The sequence below is a fragment of the Rhea americana genome, unplaced genomic scaffold (genome assembly GCF_003343005.1).
Source record: "Rhea americana isolate MKP2758 unplaced genomic scaffold, rheAme1 scaffold_78, whole genome shotgun sequence".
In the NCBI taxonomy this organism is placed as follows: domain Eukaryota; kingdom Metazoa; phylum Chordata; class Aves; order Rheiformes; family Rheidae; genus Rhea; species Rhea americana.
This window is the reverse complement of record NW_028186956.1, coordinates 3,296,848-3,321,570: the sequence shown is the minus strand read 5'-3', so window position 1 is coordinate 3,321,570 and position 24,723 is coordinate 3,296,848. Positions and strand designations below refer to the sequence as shown.

General features: G+C 39.8%; 1 protein-coding gene across 1 annotated transcript in view; it reads right to left on the bottom strand.

Moving 5' to 3' along the window:
• PIEZO2 (piezo type mechanosensitive ion channel component 2) overlaps positions 1-24,723 on the bottom strand; it is a 253,796-nt gene that overhangs the window by 17,997 nt on the left and 211,076 nt on the right. The window contains exons 35-42 of the mRNA XM_085322513.1: positions 20,394-20,459; positions 17,248-17,414; positions 12,211-12,386; positions 5,595-5,762; positions 3,117-3,509; positions 1,629-1,887; positions 1,064-1,246; positions 664-916 (exon numbers count right to left, since the gene is read on the bottom strand). Of these exons, the coding sequence (XP_085178639.1) occupies positions 664-916; positions 1,064-1,246; positions 1,629-1,887; positions 3,117-3,509; positions 5,595-5,762; positions 12,211-12,386; positions 17,248-17,414; positions 20,394-20,459 (1,665 nt within the window). The remainder of the gene's footprint in view (positions 1-663; positions 917-1,063; positions 1,247-1,628; positions 1,888-3,116; positions 3,510-5,594; positions 5,763-12,210; positions 12,387-17,247; positions 17,415-20,393; positions 20,460-24,723) is intronic.

Below are 24,723 nucleotides of genomic sequence, written 5' to 3'. Positions count from 1 at the left end.
TCAAGAGTTTAGACACAAACACTACAAAGTAATCAACCTGGAGACTTCATCCAGTATATGAGTCCTACATTTGAAAGAAACTTTGAAATGAATCCTTAGACATTTTTCTGATATGATAAAATCTTGAGAGCATCCAATACAGGTTTCAAAGATCAAAACTTGATTAATAGCTATAAAAAGAGAAGACTAATGATAAAAGAAAATATTTGATTGGTCTGACTCTCTCATCTGGATTGGTAATAAATACATTCAGGCAAGTCCTTCCTTTTTAAAAGATGATCAAGGTATCCAACATCCCTAATCAAAACTTTTTCTCACTTCAAGTACCATTGAATGTACCTATGAAAAATAYATATTCTTTGAACCCCTTCTAGCTGGAGATTATGCTGAACTAGAAATTCTGGATCTGGGTCACACTGAAAGTTACTTTCCCAGCTTTTGGACAATGTCATTGTAAAGATATAGTGAATCACAAAGTGTGGCTTTGCATTTGAACTTTTAGAAGTTTTGGAGTGTGTTCAAACACAAAGACATATCCTATTTCCTCACTGAAGAGCAGAATCCAGTAGTCTCTCAGTTCTTCATAGTAATAGGTCTTAGCAGGATCATCCTATGGGAAGTAAGTGTTTATTCTTCAAATCCCAGCAGCATCACAACATTTACCTCTTTTAGATCTGTGTGAAGAGAAGCTGGACCTGTGTGAAAGCTGTGATTCACTGCTGGAGCTCTTCCTCCTGATAGCAGTCTGCTGCTCAGGGAAGTGGACATGGATGGACTCCACTGATGCTGCAAGATTGACAGATTTCAGAGAGCCAGAAGAGTCTCTCCTGCCTCCTGTCAGAGACAGCTCATCATCAGTATCCTCTTTACTACTGGAGTTCTCGCCTTTATCATCTTCATCCCATAATCCATGGCACTAGTGAAAAAAGAAAAGGAGAGCATATCAACATTGCATTTTTGTATTGCTGTGTTTCTAGAGGGGGAAACAAATTCTTTCTGTTGGGATATCACATGAATGACTATAAAAAGTTAAACATAAAAAAGTCACATGAGCTCAGATTACCTTTAAAATGGATCTGTGGAAGAATAAAGCAAGGAGCTGAACAAGATCATAGTGCACATAACCCTCTTTCTTCTCAATGCCAATAATATTGGGTGGATGGTAAGGTTTATCTTTTGTGTAATCCACATATTTATTCCAAGGAAAGAAGCCAAACTGGAAGAAGTACTTGATAACAATGGTCACCTGTTCAGAAATACAATACACTTGGGATATTTTCTAAGCATGGCAGATACAGCTTCATGCCATTAAGAAGGGAGAAATATGTCAGTTTTACAACACTGTCAGTTTTACAAAAACATGAAAAAACATCTTAATTGCTACAGAGGAACAACAAACAGTTTGYGCTCCCTCAGTAATGTTGCTCATTGCAGTGAAGAAAAGCACAAGACCCATGKATACCATAAAAGTGGCTGAGGACTTTAACAAATATTTATATTAATATAATGCCRAAGGCATCAGTCCTATTGTTCAAATACAGAAAATAGGCCACACTGACATGCAAAGCTTACAGTTTAACTTTTCTTTTCTGTGTTTGATGAACAGGGTTGCAACAACAGCAGCATACCTCAGTATAGACGATGGCTGTCATCCAGAAACGTTTGCTTGGCCTCGGAACAGACAGCATGGCCCAAAGGAATATAAGGATGGGAAGCACCAAGGTTATCATGGAGGCAGAAATCATGTGGTTAAGGATGATCACAAAATAGCACACCATTTCCGACCGGGCTACCAGAGTATTGTACAGGGCATAAATAAGGAGCAAGACTCGAGGCTGACCAACATAGAATTTCTCTGATTCCTCTAGTTCTTCATCATGAAACATCCTGTGAGGAGGAGAGTACCATAAGTGAAATGAAAATTAAATCCACAAGAGCTACTTTTTAATTCACTACTATTTTCCCTTTTAAAATGAAAAAAAACTTCTGCTGGAGAGTACAATAAAAAAAGTTGGTATTGTTATCAAATAGTCTGATTTTAAGCTCACAAACAAGCATTTCAAGCAAAATGATTAGAAGTACTGTTTTGATGGTTTTYAATTTATCCAGCAAAGTTCTGGTATGGCCCTGCCTGGATTAATATCTGATGTATTAACACAGATGTGAATTTGGAGAAACTCTAGAGGTCCATCAGAACATGTAGTGACATGATTAGCACTGTGACATACCATTAGAACATAATAAATGGCCCTAAGCATTAGGTGCATCCAATCTCCTCTCACCTACGTAAATCAGCTAAACAGAAAAGGCAGCATGAAGTTATTACGTAACTTTCACACTTCTCTTCTTTGCTTTTTCCTAAAAAGATACACAATTAAAAAGCCAAGAACACCCAGAAGAAAAGATACTRATCTACAAAGTCAGGTCTACATAGCCTCTGTCTAGTTGCAGTTAGGCTGAAAGACTTTTTCTGCGRTTTAAGATTTTGTCCTTGCGTTCCTGGGTGCTCTCCTGCAGCAGAGGACAGAAAGCAGAGGAAGGAGAGCAGTGGTACCAGCTCCCCTTCAATGGTGGTTGTGCTACTGAACACATATTGGCTGAGGGGCAAATAGAAGAGAACATCCTATCTCCTAGGACAGTACCTAGGCAAGGTGGTCTCTCCAGCCAGCTCTCAGCTCCTACAGGCTTTAACAAAAACTCTGCCAGAGGTCAGAGTTTCCCATATAGTAATTCAAAACAGCTAAGGGAGAAAAATTTTATGAGCTAGTCCCAGGAAGAAACTTATTTGAAATCACAGCTGTCTGGAGAAGAGAAATCCTCTCCAACGGGATGTTTAGGAAAGCCCATGACAATTACTAATCCAGAAATCCGATGCTAACTGGAACAATTAGCTACAGTATCTGGGGAGAAAGTGGAAATGCCTTCCCATATGCATTTGAGTCATTTTGGAAATCTCTAGTTAGAGCAACTGCACAGGAAATGAGCTTCTTCCCTTAAACCAAACTTAGCACAGGTCTTTATCAGAAAACATAGGCTAATTTTGAAGGGGTGGGAGGGGTACATGGCAAAACTTCACAGATTGGGACCAAAACYTTTTCCCTGTCGAAGGTCCTTACTTGTTCAGAAGCAGCTCACTGGCCGTTAGCTCGTGCGTCAATGGAGGGAGAATCGTATCATTAAGTTTGTTCGTCCGCCTGTCATCTGGGCTCACCATCATGAGACTCTTACCAGCTGAGTCCTCTTGGGAGCCAAAGGAAAGGTGTTCAAAGCTGACAGCTTTGCTATAGGAAGGTGGGGCTTCTGCATTGCTATCCATGGTGGAATACAATGGCACATCAGTGTCAGGAGTATATGCAGCTCCTTCCGAATCCAGGCTGTAATCTTCCACCTCCTCTTCCTCCTGTCTTGATGCTGAGTGTGCTCTTTCCTCATCATGCTCCCCTTCTACCTCTTCAATGGTTTCTGTTGTCCCCTGACGAGAATAGAGCATGGTGACCTGTGTAGGTTCACTGTCAGGGACAGGATGAAGGGAGAGTTGAGGTTCGCGAGGCTCATCGCTGAACAAAGTTTGTTAACTGTACCTTTGTGTAGACAGCTGAGCAAACCCACTGCATTCCCTGGCCCTTACAGTTCACATCATCTGGTAGAAAACGTATCACCAGGATCTCCTTTTACACAGATGGACCATCCAGGTTCATCTGCCCCAAGTGACTTCCCCATGAACTCACAGTGATTCACTGTCTTTTCTCATCAATAAAGGACAAATTAATGCTACCAACAAATGAAACTATACCTAACTCTCTGAAAGCAGCGGAAACACTTTTTGACCAGAACTGAAACCTGCTATTACATTTATTTAAAGCATGATCCATGATGAGCTATAGGGATCCACATACTCATCTTAAAGACAGTGCTTTTAACAAAGAGGTGCTGTATAAAATAGAACATTAGCTGAACACACAAATCAAGTCTGATTCTAAGTCAATAAAAGAACAAGTAAATTGCAAATGTGGAGAAATACAATCCAGATTAAAAAGCTGTTCTAGTAACAGGGTATCTTGCTTACCTTCAGAATGCCTCCTGTTCTTCATTATGGTCTTCATTTTTTACCTTATCTGCCTGTTTTTCTTCCATACAAAACTATTTTCTTTTTCAATTGTTCTTATTCATTTCATTCATTTCTCTGCTTGTTCATCTTGCTTACACTCAGCTCTTCACGTCCATAACCACTTTCCCTTCTACTGCTCTATGTTCCGCAGCAGKGTCTCAGCTGATATAAATTTATGCAGCTGGATGACTCCAGGAGGAGTCCAATCTGGACACCATCTTTTTAAAACATTTTTTTGGCCTTGCTGTCACCCCTTTTTTCCCTCACAAGTAGTATTTTTTCATCTCTACCCTAGAATGTTACTTTTTTCTCTTTTTAATCTCCATTCCAGTCCCTTCCCAAAGGTGAGACAACGGGCATCAACATAGTCTTTTGTCAACTGCATGTTCTTGCATCTCAACAGAGATGAATTAGATTTCACATAGCTCCACTGAAGTGAATGTTTTCACCTCAACAATAAACTTTAGAAGAAAGGTTAGTAGTTGGAAGTACTATCTTCTGCCAAAGTTCAAATTAAAATTTCATCTCTTTTCCTTGTACAGTCTTTCCAAACTTACTATGGTGAGGTTAGAGCACTTTATTTCTAGTAGACTTTTAATAAGAATTTGCAAGAGTATTAGAATTAGAGTGTATGTTTTGATGATTCCTTGTAGCAATCATTTGGTTAAACTGCTCAAGAATGTAAAATCTCATCATTTCAAAGCTGATCAACACCAAAATTTTGTAAAATGATGTTAATACTGAAAGAGAATGTTCTAATATGCCATTAAATTTTGTATTTATTGTACTAGTTGAAACACTGTTTTTATTTCCCAATGGCATGTAACTCTATAGTTTTGACCTGTAAAAAGTGAGTGAATGGCTCTGAACAGTTCTCTCTTGCACTGTATATTAATGATATTTGCTATCTTTCAATAGCAATTTTCCCCTTTCAACATCTTAGAGATTATAAATCAATGGTAGAAAAATCAAAACATATTTAATAATCTTTCTTATAGGAAAGAAAACAAACAGCTGAAAGAGCAGGGGCAACATTTGCCTATCGTAGTTCCTAAAATTAGACTCCTACATCCATATTTAGGATAACTCATTAGCTGAGAAACTGCCCTTCCAGCCTCTAATTTCAATAAGAACATCAGTCAGCTCAGTAACTCTGAAAATCAGATCCTTTTTTAGCTGAACAAATACAGAATTCGGAGCCTGTTTTTTAGACAATCAGGTTAACGTAATGGAAAAACTTTAAAAAATACATGAATACAAGATAAAAAAAGATCACACAAAAAGAAGTGAAACAGTAAATGAGTCCTGGTTTATAACCCTGACTTTGAACCTCAGAATCTTGCCATGACAAAGAAGGGAGTAAAGCTTCCGTTAATCATGCAAACCACTCTGTACCACACATACCTGCAAATGCAAATTTATATACACTGCAAAAAGTACAATGGTCAGGGTAAATGAGTGAACAAAGCATGCATGAGTTAAGCACCTTGACACTATACTGCCACTGTCAGCTGATGAGGAGGACATATCCATGCTGTGCATTTTACGAAGCCTAGGTCGGGCGCGCTCGCTTGTTTTAGGAACAGAGTCTGGTCCATCTAAATCATCAAGGGTTGACTGCCTTGAGAACAGCATGGTTGCTTCAGTGTAGCAGCTAGCAGCGCAAACAGTTACAAAGACAGTGTTAAATACAAATGATATTACTGTACACACGGTTCAGWAAATGAATGTGCTCGCCATGCAGCAAAACACCGACACAAAGACAGAAGGTTTAGAGAGAAGATAAGGATTTGTTTAGAGTCACCGGGTTTAACGCTTTTCAAGGCACAGATTGCTCATGGTCATAATCACATAGCGGTTATAAAAGGCTACGAGCAATGTATTTACTAATCAAAAAGGTATGAAACCAAACGAGGTTTTACGTGCTTTCTGAAGGCCACCAAGTGACATAGCTGAGGAGGTTTTATTTTCTTCATTTTTTCCCCTGGAAATTCTGAATTATACAAAAATGTTTTGGAAAGTGACCTCTGTACAAATTCTATTTTATTAATGATATTCTGTGTCGAACCTTTTTTAAAYGTACAGGCCAATTTCCTAAAAGAGCCCTTAAAATTGAATAAGCTCATATTCCACAAATAGAAAAATAGCTGTCAGACATTGGCTAATCCTCTTTCCGAACCAAAGAGCCAAATCGGATATATTATTTAGCCAGTAGATGCATGCCAAATATAACCTGCTCTGCATGAGATGGCTTTTATTTTGCTATTTAGAAATATGCCCTGATGATTCTTTCCAGAAGATTTCACTTATTTCAATCACAGCTTAAAAATAGTTTTTCTTCCAATTTCAAAATCCTTAGCATGCCCAGCTTAAAAGAAAGGACAGATATAATAAACCCTTATCTCCTTTCACGTGTCAAAAACAACAGGACTCCAGAGACGTACACCATACATTGAGCATTTCTGTTACTGGAGAGGAGAAGAATTGGATGAGTTATGAGAAGTAAGGTACATATTTAAATATAAGCATATAACACAGCAACAGGAAAGAAGCAAATACATTAATGACATATGGTAGGTAAAAGAAAGCTCTCTCCTGTAAAATCTTTGAAAAATGCAGATGCTCATGACATGAGTTGAGGGACCTGGTGTTATGACACATGTTTGAGAGTCTCCGATATAATGAGAAAAGAAAGGACCTAAAAGTCCAGGATTTAGACTCTACTTCTCTCTTTTAATTCCATCTGTGCAATACTTGAGTAGCAGCAGTTTGGTATTTGCCCTCTAGGCAGGCATTATATGTGTCCAAGGACACAGTGAATTGGGAAAGAGGTCAGAAGCGAAGTGCAGTGGCACTTTCAGTGCGACTTGCTAACTTGAAGTGAAGAGAAAAATGTGCTGGGATAAAGAGACAGTCTTGTATTTGTTGCCTTAAGGAAATAAGGGAGGGAAAAGAGCAAYATATATGGAACAAAGTAATAGTTACTCTTAGGCTTATTCTTAGGTGGTCTTTTTTGATGGTACTTTCATAGATGGTCTTTTTTGGTCATTGAACAGAAGAGAAGTATCACCAAGATACCAAAGGTATTGTGAAATACCTCTCTTACAAACAATACCTTACATTAATGGCAACAGCATTCCTGTCCTGTCRGTTCACTTGGCCAAGATCCTTTACAAGCCACTGTATTATTTCTGTGCGTGCACAAAGGCACACAGCCATCCTCTGGACACAACCCGGCTGTCCACATGGCACAGGGTTTTGATGAAGGAAGGAATGCTGCTTTATAGAAGAACCGGAGATGCTCCCTGAAGGTCTGATTTGACAGTGTGGAAGTCAGTAGGAGCGCTGTGTTGCCGAGTGCAGCAGGCTCCTGATAGAGGAGTTTTCTCATTGCACTTACATGCTATGTATACTTCATGCTATGGAGCATAGTCAGGCTGTCGTATCACCAGGGAGTTTTTGGTGCTGAAATACAGGGAGATGGCAGCAGGTGGACTGTATACAATATTTTTATAGATTATCTTTCTGTCTGTGGGCTGAAATATTATCCTTATCTTATTTTGTAACTCAGGGGMTAAGTTTATTGCTTTTAAAGAGCAACACCTTTTACTGAGGTGTTGAAGCATTTTAAATTCAGGTATAGACTTCCTGGGACTTTCCAAGGGCCTTAAGCASAACAGCTACTGAAAGCAAAGTGAAATGTGCTCATTCATATATTTTCAGTGGAAAAAATATATTCCAGCTGCCCTCCAAAACAGGGAAGTCCTGACCTGGGAACCAAAAAAATCAACATCTAACAAAAACATCTATTAATATCAGTAGATAAAAACATTGGCCCAGCTTTAGTGTCTGCAATAACCTGGACTATGTAACTCTTTTAAAYGAAAGATGAACCATCAGAAGAAATATTTACAGAGTAACTGCTCCAGATCCTTGAATGTTTGGAGATGTGTATGAGATGACACCTGTAGCACAGTGTGTGTATTCTGAATGCACTTCTTGAGGGATACACTGCAGAGCRTGGAGGAAATGAACACACTAATAAAGTGGAAAGATTTATATTTGGCAAAGTTGATGTTGACTCAGTCATTGACTATCACATAAATTTAACTCAGGCATATCTTCCTGATGAACTTTTAAAAGAATCTGAAAAGCATTAGCTTCTTGAGATCATTGAAGGAACAGGTATTTTAAATTGAACATTCATTAAAAGCTCTAAGCTCAAGCATTTTATATAGAGTTGATTGGATATCCATTTCAGAATGGGATATATATAGCAGAGATGTTTTTATCCTGGGTAAGTGGGAAATTTCTTACTTTATGGCTTCCTTTCTGCCAAATGAACCTGCCCTTCCCAGACAGTTTATCAGTTAAGGGGTAACTTCTAATTTTTTTTTGTTTCTTTCTATCAATGTTCTTGTTACTGACTGGCATTAACTTTATGAACATATTATGATCCTAGTTTTAAACAGTATCTGGACTCAAACATCTGGCAACAAAGCAGAGAAAGGGGGAAGTAAACTAGTGTAAACTGCCTGAGAAAGGAACTGTCTCTGGACCATGATGAGGAAGGGAACAGCCCATTTACATTCAACCAGATGTACAGAAATTTTGATTCATTATTTAAATATCTTCATTTGTATTTCTTATTTTGCTTTGTAATGTATCCCTGGGGTCCCTAACTATTGATGCGAGGCTAAATTCCAAGAATTTTTGAGTATGTTGAAGCACTAGAAGGAGTGTACCATTCAGGATTTTACCATTATCTTGCTTTTCAGAAAAGCGGTCACCACATCCATTTTTTGGGGTACAACAGCTGATATCAGCTGTGGTAGTTGCCCGCTTCACTTCCCAGCCTGGGACCCTCTCCCTTCCCACAAACACTCACAAAGCAGCATGTTGAGCTCCAGTGCTCCTCCTGCACTCCCCACTCCTGCAAGCAAGGACCCCAAACATTTCCTGTCACTCATACTCCTAACTCAGACCTGGACCCAGCCCCAGGTAGGACCTCTCCCTCCAACCTTTCCCCTGCCTCCAAAGGAATAAAAACTTAGTTCTCTAGTACTCCCTGACTCAAGCCCTACTCCCTCATCTGGTGAGGGAAGCACAGATGAAAAGGGGCATCCACAAAGATCCTGACCTAACCTGTATGCATGCTCTTACAGGGGAGCCAGCGGCTCCCACCCTCCAGGGGAAAAGCCTACACACAGACAGAGTTGGGAACTGAAAAGTTACTTGTGAAGATATAAAAACTGAATACAAATCAAACTGATACGAAACGTTGGCTATTCTGAAACCTAACTTAGGATCTCTGGCTGCCTGGTATTTCGTAATCTTAARCTAGGTCCCATAAAGGCAGCCAGTTGGTTTTAATCAGCTCCCAATCATGTTACTGTAATTCACAAGCTATTTAACCTGACAAGCAGTTCATCATTTAATTGGAAACAAGCAGCAGTAAACTTGCTACCATTCTAGCTCTAAATCTCTTCTGGTGGTGCTYACTGAAGGGCTTGTTAAGGAATAACAACAGTATCTTCTCTTCTTGACCTGTACGCACTTTGCCTTTAGGATACAAGAAAGTATTTATATACAAGAGAGACCAAACAATTGCATTAGAAATACCACATTACAGTTGTAGGTACTCTACAGAAAAGAGGTCTGAGAACAAATGAGGGCTAAGTCTCGGCTACTAAGAAAATCCCGCAAAGGATACTCTGCAAAACTTGGAGCTCAGAGCACTGAGGGCACACCTATAGTAATTCCTCTCCTGAATACTGACAATGTATTTATTATAATGGAATAGCTTCTATGCTTCTGTAGCTCTTACTGTTTCCAAACAGATCCATCTTAGTCACGGGACCTAATCTCCACTATGGGATTTTGTGTAGGGCAATCAAAGAATGATAACTAGTGCACTAGTTAGAAACCTTCTACCTCTTCCTTAAAGTTTTCCACTGCAAGCCTAGATCCATAGGGATGCTTTAGATTTAATTAGTTGCTTTTATATTTATTGGAAGKCATTACTTTGAAATGTAAAATACTTTCTTACATTGTTTAGGTAATTCAAAAAATCACTCAATAAACTCATATGAAGTTTAAAACACTACATATTTCTGAAATGGCTCATAAGCACTTTTTTAATCCCAGGAAGAGACATGCAAGGGTGCGCTAATAAACAGATGGTATTATCATTCAATCAGCAGACTAGTTTTTGCTTCCTCTAATTACAGATTATTATTATCATAGCAGATGTGCACAATTTGCAAATACTGTCAGAACAAGAGTATTTAATTATTCATTACCAGAAAGAGAATTTTAGATTAGAGAAATCAGTTGTAATACTACTTTTGCTATTCCTTTGTTAATAGGTCTGTGACTTCTGAGGAAACCGAGATGACTGTAACACATTTGAAACATTTGCTAAAGAATATATAACTTTTTCTGTTGTAAAGCAGCTGCACAGAATTACTGAAGTCTGAGTTTGAAAAGAGATTTTAAATTTGTAAGTACACTCAAAGCATGGTGACAAACAGTTTGCTATTAAATAAAAAAATTAAATACTATTTCCATGCTAGATACCTTTTCATAGAGTTTACATACCAAAATTACAATAATTGGGTTTTTATAGTAATTCGATTTGAAATTGGCTTCCATTTGCTTCTATATAAAGTTCTAGACAACACTGTTATATAATCAATGTTAACTTCTTCTATTTGTAGTAAATATGGTAACCARAAACTATTTAATGAAGACAGGATTGTTATTAGTAAACTTTCTTTAAATGAGATTGAATTCCATGGAGTTGAATTCTGCCCTCCAGATATACCTGTTTGACTCCAAGTAAGCTTGCAACAGACTTTGGCTTCACATTTTTCTCATGTAATCTCACCCTAATAATAAAACTTTTGAGACAAAACACAAAGGTATTGCATAGCTGGGTACCTAGCCATCAAGAAAAATTTGCTAGGATTTGGTTGTTTTCGCTGGAGTGAGTCTCTCAAAGGTGAGCGTACACCTGTGGGAGTAATTTGTGAATATTCTGTTGAAGCACAGTACTCACAGACATGCTCTTACACTTGCATTTCAACAACATCAGAAAGGAAGAGAAGCCCTCATTATTTTCMGTCTGCTAGCCTCTACCCATATGTCATTAGTAAAAGCTAAGCATAATTTCCTGTACRCACCAGCTACTGAATTTGCAGGGAGTATCAAGAATAGTATGATACTGCCACACTTCAGAGAAGAATACGAAACAGCAGAAAGCAATGAATTATGAAATAGCTTTATTTTTGTAGCCCTCCCTCTTCCCCCATATGATGCTGTCGGACAATTTCTGCAGTCTATTAAGGATCAAGAGCACCGGGGACATAGTGGGAACAGGGCACCTCTGGAAGGGAAGGAAGTGAAAGTGTGTGCTTCTGTGTGTACGAAATGGCAGGCACAGGCAGCAGTTTTGGCAAGGGACTTGACAGCATCCATCTCCAGAGGAGAATGGGGAAGATGGTTTTCCTAAACTAATATGGATATTTGATCCACTTGGAGTAGCTCTGCTGGTCTCTAATCACAGTAGTGAGGAAATCAACAGCAGGCGCTTCAGATGCTCTTTGCCCTATGTGTATGAGAGGGGAACTTTATTCTCTCAAATCCATCTCTGTCAATCGCTATCAGTACAAAGTCTTTCTTTTTTGTGTGTGCAACAGACCAGATTTTATCTTCCAAAGACAAATATTCATGATGAATGATGGCATCTCCAGACTCCATGCCTGAATTCGTAACACAATACCGCTGGACTCTTTTTTTTTCCCCATTATTTTTGATAAGATCAGATGCCCTATCATTGACTCCTAATTCTAGGAGAAACAGAAAGCAATGGTGTAGTTATGCAGTGGAAAAGGAGTTAAGTCATCTGCTTATTGTACAATTGACTATACTGCTATAGAGGAATAGTGGGATATGAGGGAACTTTCACTACTGAAACGCCATGGATAAATCAAAAGAATGTTCAGCATTGGTTAGAAAGTTAACTAGTACTTAGATATTTTCTAAAATTACATCTATTACATGATTGTTCTATCTTTCACAAAATAAAATTAAATCAATACCTGGAGATACTGTCACGAGAAGCTGCTGAATCCAAACTATCCATTCTTTCAGATGCTTGCAAACCAGAAGCTTGACCAGGATTTTTATCAACTGAATCAAGTCCTGATTCCTTAGAGAGTTTCATCATATGGTTCTGGTAGTACATATGGATGCTCTCCCGGGTTGGAACATTACCCTGTGAAGGAAGTACATGTTGGCAGCAGAGGTGCATGCTRTGAGGAACTGGTTTCTTCAGTCATTTGACAAGGTACAGATAAGCTTGGAGGCCACTATGCAACCATCTTCCAACTACATGATAACCTCCCCTAGCATCTTTCTAGAGAGCAAKACAGATTCTGACTTATTACCATGGCAAAAATGTTGGGTTTCAGAGAAAAACTGAAGCAATACAAGTGACTTCAGACTAGGTCCAGAAACCTGTGTTAGCTGCAGTGCAAAGCATTCAGTGTGAAAATGAGCTGTGGGTTGGGACCATGACTCAACTTGTACATGGGTCTCCAGCAATTACTTTTTGAGATAGCGTTGCTGAACCTAACAAGCGTATTCTTTATTAGTGGCCAGTAGCAGATATTTAAACAGAAACAAAAGACACAGGCCATGTACAAGGTGATCTAGATTTTCATTAGCATTGCTGATATAAGAATTTATTCATAAAGTATGAACACARTTGGGAAGCTGCAAAAAATATACTGAAGATTTTGCTATTTACTCGTTTTCTGTGACTTCAAGATCAAGTAAGATGACAAAGAATGGTTTTATTAACTGTCAGCCCAGGTTAAGGCATGGAATCAAGTCTTCCTGGCTATAATACTGTCATCAGAATGTTAAAGACTCATTATAAGAATATAAATGAGAATTTTGTAGCCTGTTCTAATGCAGAAACACACCCAAATCATTCCACCACTAGTTGCACTGACTTCAGAAGATACACTGAKAGAGAAGATGATTGCTATTTTTGAAAAGTCACTTTTCTGACTTCTAATGAAGCCCTATGCAAAGATTTTTTCCAACTAAGAAAAATGAAACTATTCTAAAATATTATCTGTATTTCATTTACTAATATTATTAGTTACTAGCATTTCAGCTCTGGACTCTACATTGACTCAAATTTAAGGTTTTCAAAATCTGAAGTTTTATCAAAAAAAATYATAAGAGCAATGTCTGAATCTTGGGCTTTTAATAAGGTTTGTTCGCATACAAAATGTGCTGCATCTGCAACAAAATTTTAAATGTTTCTGCCATTATGCCTTTGAAACTATGGCACCMACTAACTCAATTGCAGGCCTGGGATAACAGCTGTGACAACAAAGTGCCCACAACTGATTGAGCAAGGACCCAGTTTGACTTAACTTCTTCTGCAGCTGGAAGAGAGACAAAAAGAACTTCACACATCTGCTATTATTTTTCCCTGACTTTCCTCTGGACCTCCCTATGCCACCACAAAAGCTGCAGTGAGAGACTCCTTTCTTGAGCAGCAATTATAAGCACAAGGCTGCTATAGAGACTTGGAAGTGCTATGGAGGAATTGGTGATTCTGATGTTCCTTGGTGCCAATATTTTACAGAACAGGAAGGAAGAATCCTGGAAGCAAAATTTAAGTTGCTATCTTTAAAGCTAATGAACTGTGGACACTGTATTAAGGGCCTCCAGTACCAGAAGATTTAGGATTGAAGCAGACCATAAAACCTATAGAAGGAAGAATGGGCTCTACTGCAATCAAAATAGTGTTAGGCTACCGGTACATAAAATTGAAGAAAAAAAAAAAACGTTGTACCAAAAGGATAAGAAAAGCTCAGTAATGTAAGAAGTAGAGAAGAACTCAAAATAAGGTCTCAAATAAATAAGGACTATTAGGCAGTTAGTCTGCTCCTAGATAAATGTTAAAACTTAAAACTAAGGARTGGTGAGTGAGAATCAGGTGATTTTAAGCAAGGATACTGAAATAGCAATGGGTTATCGGGATGTGAGGCAAAAAAGGAGCATAGTTGTGATGATCTAGTATCACAATATAAATTCTGTAGAAATRACGGAATGGAAATAGCTTGGGAAAGAGGTTATACAGATCTAAAAGTATAAAGCCAAACAAGTTAAACAAGTTAACTATATCAAGATTACCACAGAATCTTTGTGGATGGAATTGATTCTATTAATATAGCAAAAGTATTGTACGACGCCTAGATGTTTGACCATCAAAAAATTTGACTATTGCACTAGTGCCTGTGAAATGATACAAAAGATTACAAAAGGCGCCACCAGAATAATAATGTACAATAATTCAAATTAATTTTCAGATGTACTCATGTAGAGCAGGTAAATGTTATGAAAAAGCCTGTGCATGCACACACACACACACAAGTCACCATGATGGTAAATACCATGAGGAAGAAACAAGAAAACTTCTTTTAAGAAGTGGAAATCATGAGGGAAAAATAGAAACAAGAAAGAACTTTCTAAAGTTAAATTTAAAATTACAACAAATTAGACCAAAAAAGATGTTGAGGAATAACTTGCTAAAATAAAAAAAAAAATGTTGACATAAACATTTTCAAGTATATCACAAAAATCAGCTGCCAAAAAGCCAGAATGTCAACAGGTAATCAAGGCACAAAGAGGTATAACAATTTGGGGAGTTAAGGCAGCAGGAGAAAAACTGACCGAATTTTTTTTGCCTCCATGTTCAGTACAGAGAAGGTCACTGAGATTCCCAATGGGTTGACTTGGATCTCCTGGAACAAGTGGAGTAACTGTTTTATAAAAGACAAGTTTGAGGAATTCTTTCAAACTGAAGTGTTGATAGAAAATGTCTTAGAGATAAACAATACATTGGACACTGACTGGACACYGCTCACAAAAGAGCTCTGCAGGGACCGACACATGAAAAACCTCAAGGGCCAGAGGAAGAGAAGGTAACACTAATCCTTAAACATGGGTTCAGGAGTGATGCTGAGAAATTAATGATCCTTTTACGAAATTAAGCTGCCATGAAATAAAGGAGACTGTATCTCATGTACTTATCCTTCATTACAAGACAGGAAACAAAAGGCACAAAGAAGTGTTATGTCTTTACAAAGGAGGAAGTTCATCAACTCGTTCCCCCAAGGAGTTTTATTGTTTAGCAAATTCATAAGTAATCTGGATAAAGAGGAAAAGAGCAAGCTGATAAAGTCTGCAGTTGAAAAAAAATTATCTGAGATAGTCAAACCTAAGGTTGGTTGAAGCACTGCTAAAGAACTTCAGAAAACTAAATTATTTGGTAAAAAGTCATAAATGAAGTTTTGTGCTAACAAATGCAAAGAAATGAAATGGAAAAAAATGGAAACTGTATATACAGAATGACAGGCTTTACATTAGCTTTTCTATTTTGAAAAATCTTGGAATTGGAAGGATACCAGCCTGCAACCTCAGTCAAATCACTAGGAATTAAAGAACCTTAACTGTTCAGTCTTTCTAAGAAAGCAAAAGAAAACACATCATACACAAAATTGTGCTTCACTCACACTAGGAAAATAGTGTGTAGTTCTGGTCACCCAGTCTCAGCAAGGCCACAYTAGATCTGAAAATGCTATGAAGAAAGACAATAAAGATGATCAGAAGCAGGAACAGATTCTGTGTATAGCGGCTATACAGAGTGGGACTTTTTAACTTGGAAGACTGAGACGACTCCATGCAGACTGATATAATCAGCAATAGTGAAAGGAAAATAACCTACAGATCTTTGATCTACAAGGTGTACAGCAAACCCCCCAAAATGATTGGGAAGTGGATTTAAAACGAACAAGAGGAAGTGCTTCTCCATATGATATGGAATTACACTATGGAACTCARTGCCGCAGGATCTTCTGTAAGCCAACATTAAAAATGGATTAAAAAGGGATTAGATAAATTCCATGAGTACAGACTCCTTGGCACTGTTAACCACGATGGACCATCTGTAATCTATAGCTGGGGGTACCCTAAGCTATTCAGTGCCACAAGCTAGGAGGTATTCCCAAACAAGGAGTTACTCTGAATATGCCATGTTTCTTTTGCTCTTTCCCTTTCTTTTTAGGCATCCACTTTCTATTGGACACTTAGGGGAAGATAATAATAACTAAACATTAATATTGAAGTGACTCTGTCTTCTTGGCTCTATGACTCATGGCCACACTGGGTACAGATTCCTTCCTGATCAGAAAAGACTATTTTCAGAATCTCCTGGGATCACGTGCAACCTGCTTATCGGGCCAACAGACACCCAAGATGCCTGGACAGTAWAGCACTTTCTAAGGTAAAGGTTACTAATGAACTATTGACCTTTTCAACCTATTTATCTCTGAAAGAGTCTGATAATTTTAATAAAAAATGAAAAGAACTAAAAATAAGGCTTCATGCCAAGTTTCCAAAAGTATCTRGTTAGACAGTGACATATGGAAAAATACTTGTGAGAGTTTTATACAACTTGGAAGTATCACCTACTTGAGACACTTTTTAAGATCCAAGCATATTTCTACTTACACGGTCAACATTAATTTTTGATAAATTATTATATATAATTTAATATATTAATATATCCCTGATTAGGGGGACCACAGAGCTTCACTGTGAGTTGAAGAAAATACTGTCTGTACATCTTCAGCCATTTCCATGGTAAGCTGCTCTTCAAAAAGGCTGAAATATTCAGACCGAGGTGATTTTTGAGCTGCTTAAAATGCCATACCTTCTTGTCTCTACTTGAATCTATTGCATCCCCTCAAAACTGCAATTTATTGCAGGAGTCTTTCAGCTAAATCCTTATTATCAGTCTCTCAAAGAATTATTTTTTCCAATTATCTGTTTTAGCTCCAAGTAACTAATCAAGTAATTTATTATTTAAATATTCATAAATTAGCAAGCAGTAGAAAAGTCCAGACATATTTTTAAAATAGGTATATAAGTGAGATTTTTAGATTTTTTTTTTCTTAGCACAGTGCCTCCAGCTGATCTCAAAAGACAATCCTTTCATTTGTTTTGCTGGGCTGGAAATGGCATTAGCAGAAGAAAAAGACCAAAGGCGTTACCTTCTTAATTTCCCTGGTCAGCATACAGCGCTCGATTCTTAGCACAGTAGAGATATCAATGTGTTCTCTTGAGATGGAATTAAGCCAAGCTGTAAAACTGTCTAGTGTTGCCAGGAAAAGGACCCAAGTGAACTTCAAAATATTAAATATCCTCTTGATGATGTTATCTAGGGGAGAAGGAAAACAAGAGAGTTAATGGATGTAAATGTCTTTCATTGTATTTCTGCTTGGAGTTAGTTTCTTTCTTCCTTTATTGTCTAATAATAATCCAGGCTGCAAGACCTTGTCATGGTGASGAACATCTGAAGACAGCTGGAGGCCCCTTGGCTGTCTGGGTCATTTTCCTGCCTGTACATCTAGGCTTATCACCTGGAATCCCTTTTCCACCCCGTGACAACCTGATCCTGCAATCGTCAGTCATAGAAACAGTCCTTCATTCTAGAGAGACGCCGTATGCTTAGGTCTGCAAAATGAAACCCAAAGATYTGGCCATCTCCTGAGAGCTTTCAACATCCCCAGCTCCATCCCAGGGCTCTCAGCGGCTGCTCAGCCAGCGTGTGGAGCTGGCCCCTCTCTGCTCCTGTGGGTGCTTTCCACTGCACGTGGAGCTTGCTGTTTGTGCTTGAACCTTGCTTACCTGAGGTTGAAAGTCTAACCTGCCTAAATAGTGTTTTGACCCTCATCCCATTCTCCAAACATCTAAACGTTTTGGAAACATCTAGGTGTTTCCAAAACCTCAATTTTATGAACACTGTCTTTTTTTAAATAGGCTGCACTGTGTYATCAGCCATCTCAGATCAACTAGCAAAAATCATATAAATCATTTACAAAACGCTCCCTTTCAGCGCTTTGCCGGAACAGTGCACTTTCCAATGGGTTTATACCGACAGCCATAGCTTTTTTTTGCTCAACGCAGGGAACACCAGTTAATTTCTCATTTCATCAATTCCTGTAGCATTAGCAACTGCTTGTCTCACCCAGAAAGGCATCATTTTCAGCCTATATTTCTCATACTCCCAAACACACACACAGTAAAACAGTTCTTACGTACTATACAATTTCTTTCCAACTATGATCCAACTGTTCCTTAGGTTCCAAATTCCAGAGCACTAGATATAAAGACCTAATTTTGGAGTAACCAGCCTAAAAGATAATAGAAAACTGCAAAAAAATCTGCCATGCAGGGACAAAATGTCTGAAGCAGATACTAAGGAGCCAACCTATGTGCTAAAGCATGTTAACAATTTTAACAACCTCACTTCTTAGCTGCACCACAAGATGTCACCCAAAACTCTGCAGAGTGCATGTGTCTCTGTGTACACGTGTGTAAGAGTAACTAAGTAAAAAACCCACAGATGGTACAATCGTGTAAAATCGGCATCAAATAACAGCATCTTCTGCCTGAGCAATCTCATGGAACCAGTCCAGTATCTTTGAATATAAGAGCATTTAGTCCCCTACACTTGGCCACATTATTATTTTAATTATACTGTGCAATTTTTTTTCAGGCCTTTTCTATATCATTTAGAATTGGAGAGATTTTATGATTTAGCTACTTAAATTTTACTCATGTATACCTTAAGGTACAGGTCTTGAAGCTAAGAAAATCTTGCCATTGCAAATTAAAGGTAAAGCCGTTTCTGCTCCTAGGAGCATTCATTTCCTTTGAATTCCAGGTGTAACGCTATAAATAGGTTTAAAGAAAATATAGTATTCATACACAGAAATATACAACATATAAATGGCCTTTTAAAAATACACACACACAAACACACACACACACACACACACAGACACACTTCCTTTCAGGCATATTATTTATGCTATTGACTTTAGGAGAATGGCAGCTCTCAGGTTAAAATTATCTTCATCATCGACCACCACTGGTCTGCCATGGCTTCACCACAGTGCTTTGCCAAGCACTTCCAATCTAATCTGAAAGGTAATTTTTTTCTCTGGGTTGGAGGTGATTTAGTACACATTTTTAATGATGCTGTAGCTGTTCTGATAGCTTTGCTTTTCACTGCAACTTTTTAAAAATAATCTTTTGGGCATCGATTACATCTAAATCTCTTCAAAAAGGGAAACAAATATTTATATTTGCAAGAGACTGTTATTGTTATAGGGTCAAATGCTGAGAAAGAACAACTCCTTCTCTGCCTGAGAGTGTGAGACAGGATTTGATCCCAGGTTAATAATGATACTAATGCTTCATAACAATTACTATCTATTTTTCCAACTATCTTTTAAAATATATTTTTACCCAGGCATGTGCATTTCAACTAAAGCAAAAAACACCTTAAAGTGACTAGTCCCAATCTAAATTGATTATAATCCTCCTTCCCTTTCCTTAACTCCTGTGCAGCATCAATCCTATTTCCCTAGTGACATGTTTCAGTAATTCATTTTAGTGTTTTAACAGAAGTGGCTACATCACAAGAAAGCAATGTATGAAAATGGCCATAAAACTCCACTAGCAAGATCAGTAATGATGCAACTGATTTCTTTGAAAATACTGCTCTTGTGAGAAAGTAACGACAGCTTTCACACTCTTGTAGTTCCTTCTACTCTGTGGCTCACTCAGGGATACAATTTAATTGAATCCAAATTGTGGGGCCCAATTTTAAATAGAGTAGAAAAACAGCTTTTGGAGATGAGGTCTCACTCAAGGTATGACCAAAGCTAGTTTAAGAGGAGAGCCTGTTTTCTCCTTTTGCTCTGGTAATAAACAAAGTAGGGCAAGATCCTGCAAACCGCTGGCATTTCTTATGTGCAGAGCATCCTCCAGTCTGATTATGAACGAGAATGGGTAAGATTTATAAAATGTCATTTTTATAGGAGATTGTCACCTTGTTGAAGTGGCCAGTACTGGACAAAAGCATTATCTAAATTTGCTAAAACATACTGAAAAAATGCAAAGTTTTTGTAGTGATAATAACATTTCACACCAACAAAATCAATGGAGATTTTAATGCTGGCCTGAATGGACTCTGTACTGGAAGCTAAGCTAGGTATATTTTATTAGATAATGAAAATATGTATCAGGTGATCACTCTTGAGCCTGCAGGTGTTTGTGATAGTACCGCTTACCCCACCAGTCACAACCGCACTGTAACAGCAGAGTAACCTTCTTTCTCTTGGCATACCTGGTCCATCAGATTTCTTCTTGACAGGTTCCTCTTCACTGTCTTCAAARTCCCCATCAGCAGCACCTATTGCAAAAAATGAGGGAAGCAACAAAAATTACAGCCACACAAATGCAGGCATAAATCCCAATCAAGACTGAATATACTATAGCCACTAAGAAGAAGTGATTGGTTCCTCATCTATCACCATAACAGAAAGCAGGTTTCCGTTTTAAAGGACCTAAGCGATGGGACAACCCTACCAACAAAATTAGACAAAGTCCAAGAACTCCTCTCTTGTAATTTACTGTGGCATTTTCTTATCAGATACCCTGTTGAGTAAGATCATCTGCTGGTGTAAGCTGATGCAATATCTCAGTTATACTGTTTCTACCCTCAAAAACTTCACCTTCTTTCCACTAACTTGCACTAGAATTCACTTCAGCTTCTGCGAAAGGCAGTCTGTTCAAGGCTCTGATCTTCTCCTGCCTGTAACTCATATAACCCTAGTGTATTGAGTGGGAATTCAAGGCTAAAGCAACTACCATATGCTTTCATTTAGGCTTGTAACAGAAATAATGTACAGTCACAGACACAACTTAAGGACAACCAAATGACTCTCCCTCTATCTAAAGTCYTAAAATTACAGCTCCAGCTTCAGTGGCAGCAGTCAAATTATAGAGTTTCCCCTTTTTGAAAGGTGAACAYGCCAAATAGAGGAAAAGTCTAGCTGAGTCTGCCTGAATGCCTTCCTTTYCCTCCAAATCTGTGTTAACCAGAAAAACTTCTAAATTGCTGAAATGAATTTCTTTTCTTTTTAAAAAAGGAGCAAAAAATCAAGAGCTGTGAATCACTTCTAAACTATTTTTTTCAGAGACCTGAATGATTTTATAGTACCAGTAAAAAACCACTAACACTCGCATGTTTTCCTTTTGCTATGTACTGAATTCACTGTGAATTTAGTTGCCTCTGAATATTTGGGTACCTCGTTGAGGAGCACAGCATGAAAACTGAAAAACACTTCTTGCTGTGTGGGATAGCTGAGCAAACAGTGTGTTGGATTGAGAACTGGCTGAAAGGCAGAGCTCAGATGGTTGTGCTCAGTGGTGCAGAGTGTAGTTGGAGGTCTGTAGCTAGTAGCAAGGGATGTCAAGGACAACAGGAAGGGCTTCTTCAAATACATCAGCAGCAAGAGGAGGACTAGGGAAAATGTGGGCCCGCTACTGAAWGGGGCRGGGGCCCTGGTGACAAGGGATACAGAGAAGGCAGAATTACTGAATGCCTTTTTTGCTTCAGTCTGCACTGCTAAGGGCAGCCCTCAAGAATCCTGCAGCCTGGACGTGAGGGAGAAAGTCTGGAGAAAGGAAGACTTTCCTTTGGTTGAGGAGGTCAGGATTAGAGATCTGGGCAGGCTAGACATCCACAAATCCATGGGCCCAGATCGGATRCACCCACGGGTAATGAGCGAGCTGGTGCATGTTGTTGCCAGGCCACTCTCCATCATCTCTGAAAGGTCACAGAGAACTGGAGAGGTGCCTGAGGACTGCAAGAAAGCCAGTGTCAYTCCAGTCTTCAGGAAGGGCAAGAAGGAGGGCCTGGGCAACTATAGGCCAGTCAGCCTCACCTCCATCCCTGGAAAGGTGATGGAACAGCTCATTCTGGATGTCATCTCCAGACATATGGAAGAAAAGAAGGTGATCAGGAGTAGTCAGCATGGATTCAGCAAGGGGAAATCCTACTTAACCAATCCGATAGCCTTCTATGATGGAATGACTGGCTGGGTAGACGAGGGCAGAGCAGTCGACGTTGTGTACCTTGACTTCAGCAAGGCTTTTGATACTGTCTCCCAGAACATCCTCCTAGAGAAGCTCAGGAAGTGTGGGTTAGACAAGTGGACAGTGAGGTGGATTGAGAACTGGCTGAAAGGCAGAGCTCAGAGAGTTGTCATCAGTGGTGCGGAGTCTAGTCGGAGGCCTGTGGCTAGTGGCATCCCCCAGGGCTCAGTACTGGGTCCCATCCTGTTCAACTTCTTCATCAGTGACCTGGATGAGGGGACAGAGTGCCTCCTCAGCAAGTTTGCWRATGATMCCAAKCTGGGAGGAGTGGCTGAYACASCTGAGGGCTGTGCTACCATTCAGAGAGACCTGGAGAGGCTGGAGAGCTGGGCAGAGAGCAACCTCCTGAGGTTCAACAAGGGCAAGTGCAGAGTCCTGCACCTAGGGAAAAATAACACTAGGCAGCAGTACAAGCTGGGGGCTGACCTTCTGGAGAGCATCTCTGCAGAAAAGGACCTGGGAGTGCTGGTGGATGACAAGTTGACCATGAGCCAGCAACGTGCCCTTGTGGCCAAGGTCAATGGTCTCCTGGGGTGCATTAGGAAGAGTGTTGCCAGCAGGTCGAGGGTGGTGATCCTGCCCCTCTCCTCAGCCCTGGCGAGGCCTCATCTTGAGTACTGTGTCCAGTTCTGGGCTTTCCAGGACAAGAGAGACACGGAGCTACTGGAGAGAGTCCAGCGTAGGGTTACGAAGATGATCCGAGGGCTGGAGCACCTGCCCTATGAGGAACAGCTGCGAGAGCTGGGCCTCTTCAKCCTGGAGAAGAGAAGACTGAGGGGGGATCTTATCAACGAGTATAAGTACCTGAAGGGAGGGTGTCAAGGGGACAGGGACAAGCTCTTTTCAGTTGTCCCATGTGACAGGACAAGAGGCAATGGGCAGAAACTGAASCACAGGAAGTTCCGCCTGAAGGTGAGGGGGAATTTCTTCCCYGTGAGAGTGACGGAGCACTGGACCAGGTTGCCCAGAGAGGTGGTGGAGTCTCCTCTGGAGATCTTCAAGGCTCGCCTGGATGCAACCCTGTCTAACATGCTGTAGGTGACCCTGCTGAGCAGGGAGGTTGGACTAGATGATCTCCAGAGGTCCCTTCCAACCTTGCTGATTCTATGATTCTAGCGGAGTTCCCCAGGGCTCAGTACTGGGTCCCATCCTGTTCAACTTACTCATCAGTGATGTGGATGAAGGGATAGACTGCCTCCTCAGCAAGCTTGCTGACGATACCAAATTGGGTGGAGTGGTTGATACACCATAGAGCTGTGTTGCCAGTCCTTGAGGCTGGAGGACCTCGATGGGCTGGAGAGATGGGCAGAGAGGAACCTAATGAAGTGCAAAGGGAAGTGCAGAGTCCTTCACATAGGTAGGAATAACCCCATGCACCAGCACAGGCTGGGGGCTGACCTGCTGGAGTATAGCTCTGTGGAGAAGGACCTGGGAATTCTGGTGGACGAGAAGTTGGATGAGCCAGCAATGTGCTCTTGTGGCCAAGAAGGCCAATGGTATCCTGGGGTGCATTAGGAAGAGTGTTGCCAGCAGGTTGAAGGACGTGTGATCCTGCCCTGGTGAGGCCACATCTGGTGTACTGTGGCCAGTGTTGGGCTCCCCAGTACAAGAGAGACATTGGAGAGAGTCAAGCATAGGGCTATGAAGATTAAGGGACTGGAGCATCTCTCACGAAGAGAAACTGCGAGAGCTGGGCCTGTTTAGCCTGGAGAAGAGAAGGCTGAGGGAGAATCTTATCAATGTGTATAAGTATCTGAAGGGAGGGTGTTAAGAGGTCAGGGCMAGACACTTTTCAGCGATTGCCAGCAACAGGACAAGAGGCAAAGGGCACAAAATGAAACACAGGAAGTTTTATCTGAATACAAGGAAGAACTTCACTGTGAGAGTGTCAGAGCACTGGACCAGGTTGCTCAGAGAGGTTGGGGAGTCTCCTTTTCTGGAGATACTCAAAACCCACCTGGATGCAAACCTGTCTAATATGCTCTAGGTGACGCTGCTTGAGCAGGGGCTGGGACTAGATGATCTCCACAGGTCCCTTCCACTCTCAGTCATTCTGAGATTCTGTGATTTGGTCACATTCTTCTCTACGTGCCAACTCAAACTTTTTTGGGGAAAAATACATGAAATGTGGCAAAAAGAAGTATTATGTGAATACTCCACTGAATTTTTATTACAGCTTTGCTTGAAATACAGCTCTTTAGGAACTTCCTAGTGAAACTATTTTTCAATAGAAAATACAAGTCTGTCAAATTCAAAACTTTCTCTGGGAATACAAATGAATTTATCATCAAAATAGAAACTTTCAGTAACTCTAGAAAACCAAACCCAGAGAGTATGTTACTCTTTTTTTATGAGGTGAAGGAGTGAAAGGCTAATGCTCTGGCTCTGTCTTATGTGACCAAACACCTGATGTTTATGCTCCCGTATTCTGGGGAAATGCCATAAGGTACCCATGCCATTGGCTGTATGGGGTTAGAGTTTTACAGCGTTATGGCTTTCTCTTGCAATTGCTCCTC